Source organism: Haemaphysalis longicornis, unplaced genomic scaffold, assembly GCF_048455015.1.
Source record: "Haemaphysalis longicornis isolate Haplotype H1 unplaced genomic scaffold, Haemaphysalis longicornis Haplotype H1 scaffold_8, whole genome shotgun sequence".
Taxonomy (NCBI): Eukaryota; Metazoa; Arthropoda; class Arachnida; order Ixodida; family Ixodidae; genus Haemaphysalis; species Haemaphysalis longicornis.
The window spans coordinates 33,434,911-33,447,622 of record NW_027526445.1 but is presented as its reverse complement, the minus strand read 5'-3'; the positions used below and the strand labels follow the sequence as shown (position 1 = coordinate 33,447,622).

At 46.3% G+C, this 12,712-nt stretch overlaps 1 protein-coding gene across 1 annotated transcript; it reads right to left on the bottom strand.

Moving 5' to 3' along the window:
* Positions 1-5,039: 5,039 nt before the first annotated feature.
* On the bottom strand, positions 5,040-12,503 carry LOC144148931 (cytochrome c oxidase assembly protein COX16 homolog, mitochondrial-like). The gene is made up of 4 exons (XM_077680462.1): positions 12,288-12,503; positions 8,294-8,365; positions 6,914-6,991; positions 5,040-5,227 (listed from the first exon to the last, which is right to left on the bottom strand). Exons 1-4 carry the CDS (start codon positions 12,363-12,365, stop codon positions 5,099-5,101), a joined length of 357 nt encoding a protein of 118 aa, XP_077536588.1. The 5' UTR covers positions 12,366-12,503; the 3' UTR covers positions 5,040-5,098.
* Between the last annotated feature and the right edge of the window lie 209 nt (positions 12,504-12,712).

Sequence of the window (12,712 nt, the reverse complement as noted above, 5' to 3'; positions counted from 1 at the left end):
ATTGAACGGCCTGAAAATCGTTTGTTTCAAATTCCCGCGCTTTCATCCCAAACGGCGCATATGAGAGACTCCCTGCCTGACGTCACCGGCGCCCGCTTGAGAGGGTGTTGCGCCCGCTCGCCACTCATGGGGTTGCGCGCGTGAAGTGACGTCACGAGTTTTTGACGAGCGCTGTCGCGTCACTTCTTTTTCCTCTCCTGGAGTGATGTCACGCTGATGTCCATTTGCTGAGTGCTGCTCCGTCGGCGCGATAAATACGATCCAATTGAACTATGTTCTTCGCGTCGCAGGCCGCTCACATTTCAGCCAGGGTATTCTGTTGAGTGAAGGAAGCAAACTGTGCAATAATATTAACGCCGAAGATTGGTGTCAGTGCTCCTTTAAGGCCTGTGTCTTCAAGATGTGGGAGGCAAAGGGCAAATGCATTCAGATATGAAACGGCGCTGGCCCTTCCAGAAAGAATTTTTTGTCTGGGAGGCTTCACAACAGACACTTACGGCAAAGGCCCACTGCTCTTGATTTTAGGCAGTAGCGTGGATGATGTTCCAATATCACAAGTGGCCCTGGGGAGGTTGGAAGCAGCCCAGAGAGGTGGGGAAACCATGCAGCTCGCCTTCTGTGTACAAGCAGTTGGCATTTAACTGTATTGGCCCTAGCTGCTCTAGCTGCTGCATGGGTGACCCCAAAACACTACCCACAACATTTATCATTCCGTGGGGGTACGCAAGACATTTACAGTTAAGGCGTTAAAGGAGCCATGAAGAGAAAATACAACTTCGTTTAATTTGAAAGAACTAGGATTCAGTATCTCACTCAGCTCCATTACAGCCCCAAAAGATGTTTTTGTAACGAAAAAAAAAGCAAGGAGTATTTAAAACACTTTCAAATTTTGCGCCACAGTGACGTGTTACGAGCAAGAATGACGTCATACGGGCCAACAATAAAACATAATTATCAGTGCGTTAACTGCACGTTAGCATTCAAGTGATGCGGTCAAATGGAACTAGAGGCCCCAGTACAGATGTGCAGTCGTGTCGTCGCGACAGGCACGTTAGGCGGCCGCCAATCGCACAAACAAGGTTCTGTGACGTCATAGAAAAGTTGCGGGAAATTGGCTAGGGGGTCGCGACTGCTTCACACGTTTTCTTCATCTCTGTTATTTGTTCGAAGGTTGCGATGATATTGGTATCATTGTTATCGGGACTAAGCAGTCTTTCTAATAAACCCAACTTGTACTTTGTCTTCATGGCTTCTTTAAGGGGCCGGTGGGCTGAAGCGTATAAGTTGGGCCAATTGAGCTGGATTTCACTCTACCGGTCACGCCACTAGTGGTCATGCCACTAGTATACTGGTAGCACATAATGCCATGTCTTGAATGGTTTGTGGGTTGTCTCATTATGTATACACGCATATCCCATCAAATTCCTCCTTGTGATGTCTGAACAGCGAGTCCTGCAGCTCTGAGACCGTAAACAGTTGTTTTTAAAAGCCTTCATTGCCCCAGACTAACGGCATGTTCATGTACGTGATGTGGCACAGTGGCATTGCTATTTGGGTCATACTTGTGCTCTTGAGAAGATATTTATGTGGGTATACACATGCGCACAAATTAACAGCACTCGGAACATTTGCATATGCGGACAAATTCAACTTTCGGTACATATATCCGGAGCACATTTAGCGGCATATTGAATTACCCAAAGTCAAAGTACACACATTACACTTTGGCAAGACCTCTAAACTTAACCAAGTGAAGTGGTAAACGAATAAACTCGAATCAAGTAAATGTGAGTCGACTGCAATTTGCATGGTTAATGGCCCTTCACTAAGGCACAATGCGAGTCGACTGCAATTTGCATGGTTAATGGCCCTTCACCCAGGCACAATGAGTTGACTAAGGCTTGCGCGTTGACGTAGCATGTTTAGTAGCTCTGGTGTTGACCATTCAATCTCTCTCCCTCTCGTGGCGGCGGCGGCGCAGATGGCGCGCCCAAAATAGGCGGCGGCGGCGGCGCGGCGTGGCGCACAGGTCTAGTTATAGCCGAGGTTATAGACAAATGATGGCACTTTATAGCCGAGGATTCATGAGTTCATGAATCCTCGGCTATAACCAGCCATCATTTGTCGTTCAAGCATTTTTTTATTGATTAACATAATCCAGATGAGTGCTTGAACCAAAAAGAAATGTTTAAGACCCCTCACTGTTTTCTTTACACAACAGCAGCACGCATGGCTGCGGTGCTTTTGGCACCTTCAAATTTACGACGTAAACGCGTGTTGTGCGGTGTGTGGACGCGTCTGCTCGAGAGCGTTCGTGTTAATTGGTGCCACATGCTTCTTAATATTGGTGGAGTCTACGAAGAAGCCGAAAAGCAACCGCGTGATGAAGCGTGTCTTGCCAATAACCACAGAATTATTTCGCTTCCCACAAGCATGGTGTCTTTCCTGGTCGAATGAAAACGGAATGATTGCGAAAAACGCGCGCAAGGTCATGAACCCTGCAGTAGCGGGTATACGTTCGCCTTTTTCATTCGGGTTTTGTGTTTCATGCATTTATTTATCAATCTATATATCTATTTTATTTATTTATCAATCTATTTTGTTTGTTTGTTTGTACAGCAGGTCACCATGTAGGCCCAGGCAGGAGGCGCACCAGAAAAAATCTCAGCAACACGAGACTAGCATCGTTTCCGACAGAGCAGGAAGCACGTAAAATACATCAGAATACATCAAAATACATCATTTCGATAAACAATACCGTAATTGCATAGCGGAGTCGGTTTCTGATACACGCCCTACTAAGATATGGTGCACGCGTACCGCGGGCAAGGCGTCAATGGTATCAAGCGACCATCGCGATGAAAGACATGTGCTAGCGCCGATTAGCCTTGTCAGAGCCTGCGCATATCGAAATGTGGCACTATCAGCTGTTCGTGGCTAGGCAGACGAAAGTGCGCCAAATGCCTGGCAGTGCACGTTTGGACTTGTTTTTCCATCTCGATCGGGTTTGCGGCGGCAACGCTTCTCGCTGCCGACGGCGCGTTTGGGTTCGGACGAGTGGCGGGCCGCGGCGGCCAGGCCGAGGGGCAGCCAGGAAGCAGACAACCACGACGCGCCTCTGTTGCTATAGCAACGGGGCGCATGCGCAGAGAGCAGTGGGGGTGAGATCAAGCGCGAGAAACCGCTCCCGAAGAAGGTAGCCCGGTTAGCTTCGCTCCTGTTCCTCTGGCCGTCGCCTCGCCGAGTCCCGCGGGACCGACTTCCCGCGTCTGTTGTGACATCCTCTTCGAGTGACACCATGTCACTCGCCCCGCCGTCCAATGGGACGGCCGGGTTTCCGCGTGACCCGACTGCTCATGACGTGATCATGCGAACATGCACGGCTGCTGAGTGAGGGAGACGGCGCCTCCTCGCCGGCCGCTCGCAGGTTGCTTTTAAATGCAGAGCATTTCGGTAACTCACGATGTCACCCGCGTTGGCGTCCGTAGTCCGCACCGCATCCCTCCCTACTATATATAAAAAAAAAGTACCATCCGGCGCCCGGTTTCGATCCCTCGACCCTGCGGGCGGAACGCAATGTACATGGTGCTTAACCCACTGCGCCACAAAGCCGACACAGATTGGGAGGCCACGGACGCGCCTTATATTCTCGACTCATTCAAATTACTGCAGACGAGCGCTCTCTCGTCAGCAGTTGCCACAAGTGCAACAACATTAACGTAACGCAAACTACTTAACGTCGTGCGCCCCCGGAAATGCTCTGCATTTGATCGTGCCCCTCGCGAGGGGGATGTTTCAATGCGTCTTCCTACTGGCCAGTACACTCGTCGCTATCTGTCGGATGTTGTGCGAACCATTTGCGGCTGATGGCGCGCGATTTGAAACGACATTTGCATATGATCAAACTGAAAGGCTCTCCAAGAAAAACAAATACCAGGGCCAGAGTTTCTGCAGTGGATGTAGTTCCAGAAAGCCTGTTGTGTGGAAAATACTATGGTCACTTTTTTCTCTCCACAGTTGGTACAGGTATATTTGGTTGGTATTTGCCCTTCCCTGCACGGGTGCTGTGCAGGGAAGCTGGGAGAAGTTTTAAAGAGGCAGTAAACACAAAACAAAACTTAGCTGAACTGATGACCCACTCAACAGAATTCCATCCTACAAATACACCTGGTTCCCCGAAAACTGAGTGAAAATGTTTAAAAACTTTCAAATTTCACGCTAGAAGACATCAGCAGTGATGAATAAAGCGAACACAAAAACATAGTTATCACTGTGTTAGCTACACAATAGTGTTAACTGGTACAGTCCAAGAAAACCAGAGGCCCCTACAATTGCACGGTCATGTTATTTGGTGGTGACTTGAGACAACGTCCGCCAATCAAAGAAACAAGTCCCTGTGCAAGACGAAGAAACGAATGTGAAGAAATAGACTCAAACACGGTGTCGCAGAAAAGACGCTGGTTGCAGTGATTTGCACCAAATGACAGAAACAGAAGCGGCTGTGATGTCGCGGGACCTGGTGACAAAAAGGCCGGTGAGTTGCCATTTTTTTCCTCTACTTTCCTTAATATCTAGCCTAGTCATTTGAAGTTTGTTTGATATCATAGTTAATGAGGCAAAGCAGTCTTTTTGAATAAACTTAACTTGCATGATGTCGAATCTTCAGGGTCCCTTTAAAGTGCAAGATAAAAGTTCTTGCCCAAGGTGGAAACGGAAGACAATGAGCCACAGAAACTGTGAGCTCTGGAAGGTACAGTAAACGATTGCGATACTTTTCAGTGTATAACAGACACGCAACGAAAATACGCTCCACGTTTTCTCTTGCTGGTTCTCCGTCATTAATGTCGTCTACAGTCCGTAACATCCCCTGGCGCACAAGTCTATAGTGCTCTTCCTGTACTTCTGTGTGTTTTCCTTGCACTCTGCCCAACAGTGTTGCATAAATGCAGCTCTATTGTTGGATCAGGTGGTGGGGTGCGATGTAGAAATTTCAAACCAAAACGTGCAAGCGAGACGTAGGAGAAATTACCATGCACATGTTTGGGAAGTTCACATAACATTTATCCATTCGTTTGCCTATCTACGCAGGACTAGAGTGCTAAGACTTGCTGGCCGATTGCCTCTTCTTCTGGCGCTCTTCGAGGATTTTGTTGTACTCGTTGCCCTCCTCCCACGGTCGGGGTCCACGGACATTCTGCCAGTTGTCAATGTCCACAGCCTGCACTTCCTGCAAACCAGTGGCCAAGCAAGGAATCACGCGCCATGTAGGCTCGTTGCTCATCGCTGCAACTTGTGCATCGTTGCCTCAAAACAGCTTTTACTCTTTTGCACTCCCACCTGCTCACCGGCTCTCTCCAAGACCCCTGTGCAGCAGGTGTGAAGAGGGCCTATACATAATCCACATCTTCGCTCAATGCACAGCACTCAACACAACATGACGCAAACACTTCCCAGAGCTGTAGAGACAAAACCTTCTACAACACCCATCTTACTTGATAGCCTACATTCCTTTGTTCTCTGTTAATCGCGTTATTAAGTTTTTGAGAGACATCAGATTTTTAAACCATTGCCTGTTAGCACGTGTCACTTCTATTTCTTACTGACAGGGTTTAGTATGTACCTCATAACCAGTGTCAGTAAATAACTATATTCTTGGCTATCTTTGCCCATCTCCAGCCTTGAACCATTAAAATCAAATCATCAATCAAATCATCTTTTTGCACAGCCTGCCTGATCCCTTGCTGTTCTTGCCCTGAATTATGCGGTCGCTGCTCATTGGTTAGCACCATGCACTCGAGGAGGGGCTTGAAGTGCAAGTGAACAGGTGAACAAGAACTGTTCAGTTGTGCCCCTAACAGCGGTTAAATTGAGCAAATTTGCAGCTACACACAAACAAACGGTTAGATGCGAGCTCCTTGTAAGTTGCTATGGCAACAGCGGCCATTGGCTCACAAGGGCAAGAATTTTGTTTGATTGATTGATTGTGGGGTTTAATAAGGCGCCGACGTAAAGCAGGCGATGAGGCGCGCCGTAGTGGAGGGCTACAGATTAATTTTGACCACCTGGGGATCTTTAACGTGCGCTGAAATCTCGCACACACAGGCGTTTTTGCTCTTCACCTCTATCAGAAAAGCGGCCGCGGCGGCCGGGAATCGAACCCGCGACCTCGTGCTCAGCAGCACAACGCCTTAGCCACTGAGCCATCGCGGCGGGTCGCAAGAATTTAGGAGCTTAGGGTGAAAGTAATGCAAACTTCCATTGTGATCAGTTTGATCACGATGCAAGCTGCGGAGGTTCTTTTTTTTCTTTCTTTTGGACACGCTACGGTGCATAACAAATTGGCTCATAACAACGAGTTCAACTTCAACAATCTACAGCTTAAAAGTGCTCACACGACCTGTTCGAATAAATGTTAGGGGCAAAATTGGTCAGCTCAGACTTGTACAGTGGGGAAGTAATAGCTATATCTAAATTCCTTTGGTTCAAGGACAGCAGAAGGATGGAAGTCTGAGAAAATGTGTTATAGACAAGTGTGCTACCTGATGCACATGTTTTTGTTGGGCAGTTCTTTTTTTAACTTGAAGATCTAATTTAGGTGTCATATTAGCTTGCTATATAGCTGCAGAAGCATATAATGTTATTTCAGTGCTTGTTCTGAAATATAATGCAAGGGCTTTGGGAAAGGTGACGATGACAATTCACAGTTCCAGGACCAAATGTCAGTTTTTCCTTGCACCTTTCAGCACTGGATGGTAAAAAGCCTTTATTTTTTTTTTTTCAAAATGAACGGATTCAGAAGTTGCCTTCAATCGAATCTCCAGCAATGTTCTTAACTTCTATACAGCACCATCAGCGATGGCACCATTCAGTGATGAAGAAGAGTTACTTTTGCAACTCTGAAAGTGGCAGTCACCTTGTAAACGGCCTCCAGGGTCACCTCCTCAGGGGGTTTCATCTTGAGACCAGCTTCCTCAGCAACCTCCCTGGTGAACTGAACACAAACGAAGGCACACAAGACACGAGCAGTGCAAGCACTGTCAGTTCCCTACAAGTGGCAAGCAATGACAAAATGCAGACTGCTACACCACCTCATACAATACCGTATTTTTACAATTCTAACACGCACCTTTTTCACTAAAGGCAGCCTTAAAGTTTCCATGTGCATTACAATTGGGTTCAACACTGAAATTGGCTTCCAATGCTCCCTGCTCCCCACTTTATTTTCAATGCCAGTAGGGGCTGGATAAGCAACTTTATGAGGCACAGGAGATTTCTGCTGCCACAGTTGCGTGCGTCGATAAAATGCCTTCTGCCAGGTACGGGGTGTCGTGTCCCGCGGCAGAATCGGCGTCAAATTATTTTTTGAATTTTCGTAAGTACATTACAAGTGCATTGCAATCTGGGGTGAGTTAGAATCGTGCAAATACGGTTTTAAGAGTAAACGTTTCATCTAACTGCCACTGAAAAATTCTGCCTGTGAGTGCAAATTCCCAATGATGTGTATTCACGAGGGCAATTCGGCGGGAAATTCAAAAGCACACTTCCTTGCATCAACCCTTCCTTTTTGACAAACAGAGCGGGTGCCGGAAAAAGGGGGGCCAAAGATGGGAGGGGATGGGTGCCAGGGGGTCTCTTTCAATATCTTGTGCAGCACAGGCACTATGTGCTCACTGGGGCAGAGCGCAAAAGACTGAGCCTACTGTATTACCACCTACACTAAGCTAAGCCCCACATTACAGATAGGTACTTCTCGATACTATTCATACTTTCAAGCTGCGAGACCCTTCAACTATTACTTTCAGACACAGCAGAAAGTAAAGCAAACAAGGACAGTGAATTTTCATCTTCCCTGCCCTTTTCTAAGAAAACGCAATCCGCAGAAGAGCGAAGGTTACATCTGCACAGATTGTTGTAGAACGAAGTTCAATCAAGCTATACTGCCGCTAATGCATTGCAGTGTTTGTCCTTTCCCAGGGGATTCACTAAGACCTGCCGAGTTCTATATGAGGCATTTTGCGGCCCAGTATGTATGCAACAAATGCAGTTCAACTTTTCTCATATTTTGAAAGCTTAGGAATAGGTTTCTTCCCCTTCAATTGCATCAAATACAAGCAGAGAAGATAATCACAAAACACACGCCTGCAGATAAGTTATCACAAAATGTGAGAAAACGGGCTACATTGCACAATGCTCTATTGATATCTGCCTGTTTTTGTGCAGACAGAGTTAACCATTCAGCAAATTTTATGCCAAAAAAAAAAGGAAGAACGTAAAAAACAAAAGTGCGACATACCCCTTGCTTCCTGAACTCATAGCGTAGTGAAGCAAACTGTTTCAGGCCTATTGATCCACCAAGCATGAACACCTGCCAACAAACATTTCCTTTTAAGCATTTCCACAGAGGACTTGAAGTGAAAAATCGAGACAAGGCATGAAAATAAACAGGTCAGCACTGTCCTGTTTCGAACTACCTGCCTCTTGGCATTTCTTCACTCTACACAAATGCACAGACTGATGAAATCAGTTCAGACAGCATGTGCCTTCCCAACGCCTCCCATTTGAATAAAAATAGCGCCAGCTCCCGCTTTATCAAAATTACAGGAGTTGTAGTGAGATGTCTGCGATTGTTTGCATAGTGCACAAGTGAAGCAATATAGCACAGTTTGCACTCAAGTTGACCTGGTGACGGTTCACATGGCACATGCACACCAAATGAAGCTACTGCAGTTGATTGCCAAACCCCAACCCACTCTACATAAAAAAAAGAAAAAAATTTTAAGCCCCAGTTAAATGGTTTTGAGGAGTCCTTCTCACCTACGATGCATTCAGTGGGGGACTGATATATAAAGATTAGATATGCAACCCCAGCGAAGCGAGGGTCGAACAAATGAGCTATGCATTTCTCCTCTGCGACGCTGCTTAATTCTGTTTCACATGTAGGGATGCAGGACATGACGAGTGCTCTGCCCAATATGTGTGCACCCTACTCAACTTGCACGCACCCATGTCCTGGCATTTTTGAGGTGTGCTTGCGTCCCAATCTGATGCAAAGGGTCTGCTGTAGAGGTGATAGTGCGCACAGTTTAGCGTAATTGCATGCAGGGTCAGCCCTGCTCTTTACAGAGTAGCAATTTTGTTTCCCCCCTCCCCTTTTTCCCCTTTTAATTCTTCTAGAGAATGTCTTTCATGGGCTCGATAAACTGTTAAAAGCTTGCTTTCCCACAAACAGCCAGGTCTTTTGATAAAAGCACAGACTGCTTCAAGTTGCCGTCTTGGTTTAAAATTTGAAAATCATGCGATCATGCTGCATTTGGGCATTGATATGTGCCATAGAGGAGGGCTAAAGGATTAATTAAGCCTACTCGATGCTATTTATACGTACGTCGCAGTTTTAAACACGCAGGCGCATTTGTACTTCATCCACGTCACACCTGCCTATTGGCAAAGAGAAGAGGCTTGTTTGGGAAAGGCAGATGCAAAGAAAATGCAAGCACATGGACGCAGGAGAGAATCACAAGGGCGGTAATTTTTTTACACTATTAATTCTTTCAGTTTCTTTGAAGTACTGGTACGTCCTTGTGTTTTCATCCAGCTGTGTCATCATGCACATGTGCTGTCACAAGAAATTGGAACAAGGATTTGTGAATATCACAAAATATTTGTCTTGCTGGATTTATGACAGCCATTACCAGTTTGCAGCAAGCTTGTTCTATTAGGGAGTACTTCTTTAATGCACACCAATGCAGCCACACAGTTTCCGGACGAAGAAATTCATGTAAATGTACGAGACCGTGTTTCAATTACTTTTGACGGCTCCTGTACCTGTGCGGTGTCCCTCTCCGTTCATAAATGCCGGAACAGAGAAAAAGACCTCAGACTGGCAGAGCATATCCCCACCCCTCCTGGAAGCCCCAACACTGGGAGAGTTAGCAAGAAGCCAATGTAGCTTGGCACAAAGCTACATGTTAAGCATGCTTATTTGCAAATTATAACTTCCATCAACACCAACTACTCCTTCAAGTCTGGGAGGTAGCAGCGCACCACATTGTCTCCGACAGACCCTGACAAAGTGATGGCCATTAAGGCTGCATTCTGATGGCCTTTTTTCCAAGTACCTCGAGCACTCTTGACCAGTCTCCCGTCCACCACAGTGAACAGTAACAAAAATGCAAAAATTAAGCACTTGTAGGAAACCATGCACAAGGGTTGTACTATGCGGACTTTTCACTGCCTGTGAGCACATGGTTTAACAGCTTGCCTTTGGTAGAAACAACTAAGTGTTCGGCTTTTGTAGATTTTTCCTGCCTTATTTCTTTTTTTCCCCCTCCTTTCACAGCTACAGTCAAACCCGATTATAACGAACCCGGATAGAGCGAATTATGCTACATATCGAACAAAGAAAGATCAGTTACGGAAATACACGCGAAACATATTCCTTATAACGAAGTTCACATCCGATATATCGAACTCGGCGCGCCTAGAATTGCCACCAAAATGCATGGTCTCGGAGCGGCAATTGAGATGTTGACTGGCTGCGATGAAGATGTTGAGCCTCCCATGGAGCGATGTGACTCCCGGCATTTCCGTAAGCGTTTCCGACGCGCCTCTCTCATGATTAAACCCTCCCAGTCAGCCAGTCCGGACCAAGATGGAAGCATCGATGAACTGTGAGATGAGCTCGCCAACGTGGAGTGCCCTTCGAGGATTGCCTGAGTGTCGACGACGACGTTGCCTTCACTGTGAGCCCCTCAGCCATGACACCGTCACCGATGTCATGGCTGCTCGCCCTGCTGGAGGCACCAAAGATGCGGAGGATGTCGCAAGTGAAAGCCATCCCATGCTTAATGAAGTGCTATCGGCAGTCAATGTACTCCACCAATATTGCTTTGATATTGAAGGATGCGGACTGCAACTGATGCAAATGATGTCTTATGGAGAGAATGCTGTGCTAGTTGACGCCGCCAAAATGACATTGAAAACAAGAATCACCGCTTTTTGGGAAAGTAGGTAGTTACAGCGGAAAGTGGCTTTATTGCTTGCAATAATAGACAGTTTTATGTAAGGCAATGGCATACTTTATTATGTTCGTTTCTGCATGCGGGGATAGCAGAACGAGGGGGCGTGAAGGTGGGGGGTGGGGGGGTCCCGCGTATTGCGAACTCATAACAAAAAATTTGTTATAGGCGGGTTCGGCTATTTCGAACTAATCGTGGCGCATATTGCAGTTTGCTATAACCGGGTTTGACTGTACTTTTCCTGGGGCCCTCCCCACGTGAAAATAATATTTTTTTCTAGCTGGATTATTGAACCAGAAATTTCTTCTAGCTAGAAATTTTTCTTGCTTCAAATAGACAGTAAATAAATAAAATAGAAATACATGTTTCTAGGCAGAAATAGGCAGAATTTCTAGCTAGAAATTTAGTTTCTAGCTCATTTCTAGTTGCATTGAGATTTTTTTTCGGCTGGCAGCTGTGTCAGTCCGGTTGGAAGAAGAAAACCTGCAAGCTGGAAATAGTCATCTCTAACTATAGACTTTTTTCTCGTTAGAAGATGTCGATTCCAGCTAGAATCCATAAATCTAGTCAGAAATGAATCTGGAAATTATGATTTCTTGCTAGAAATGCTCTTTTCCATTTTCACGGGGGATAGAATCCCTGGCGAATCCCCGGATATATCAGATTGATTGATTGATTGTATGGTTTAACGCGCCGACGCAACGCAGGCGATGAGGCGCGCCGTAGTGGAGGGCTCCGGATTAATTTTGACCACCTGGGGATCTTTATCGTGCGCCGAAATCTCGTACACACGGGCGTTTTCGCCTCCATCAGAAAAGCGGCCGCCGCGGCCGGGAATCGAACCCGCGACCTCGTGCTCAGCAGCGCAACGCCTTAGCCACTGAACCACCGCGGCGGGTCCCGGATATATCAGGAGGCATATGCAACACCATGCGGTCACACAGCTGGGGCGAATGATAAGCACAGACTCAGAACAGATACGTCGGAATTCGTATTTCAGAGGCGGACGGGGGAGGGTTGCCCCCATTGAGAGATGAGGCGAACGTGCGCGAAACCATGGCACACCACTTGAGAAACTAAAGCTCAAGAACGAAAGCACACTAGTTTACAAGTTTCAACGCGTATTCTTTAAATTTTGGAGCATTTGATGGTGTAGAGGAGCCGCGATAATGCTGCAACAGTCGATCGCAAACGCAGCAAGTAAAAAAAAATACACTGTGACAGCTTTCCACGAGATATCCGATGTGGTTGAAACTTGCGGACCGCACTTACCAAGAACGGAACACCGAGCCTGAGAAACTTGCGTCGGTAGACGTACTGGTAGACCGATCTAAAGTTAATTGCGGCCATGTCGACTAAACAAACTTAACGGTCCTGAGAGTGAGACTATGAGAGGTATAAATGTGTCCGATCAAACAAATGCATTTCGCTGTTGACGACGTGCACACATGCAAAGCGCGAAATACGCCGAAAAAGTACAGATTAACGAGAAAAAACACGCACGTAACGTAAAATAAGGCAATAAGGCCTAAAAATATTTCGACGGGAATTGTACAACAACGTTGGAGTTCTGGTACAATTTAGATATAAAAATTTTGTCGTTGCTTAAGATTGTTTAAATGTTCTTCGAGTTTTTACACTCATACTGTAAATTGCTTATACAAGAAAAAATAACTTTTTAGATATCGAAACCAAAA

Coding starts and splice junctions, on each gene's coding strand:
- LOC144148931 (XM_077680462.1), bottom strand. CDS start 12,365: ATGGCCGCAATTAACTTTAGATCGGTCTACCAGTACGTCTACCGACGC. Junction 6,992..8,293: donor ATGAGTTCAGGAAGCAAGGG/GTATGTCGCACT, acceptor GTTTGTGTTCAG/TTCACCAGGGAGGTTGCTGA. Junction 5,228..6,913: donor CCCTGGAGGCCGTTTACAAG/GTGACTGCCACT, acceptor ACTGGTTTGCAG/GAAGTGCAGGCTGTGGACAT.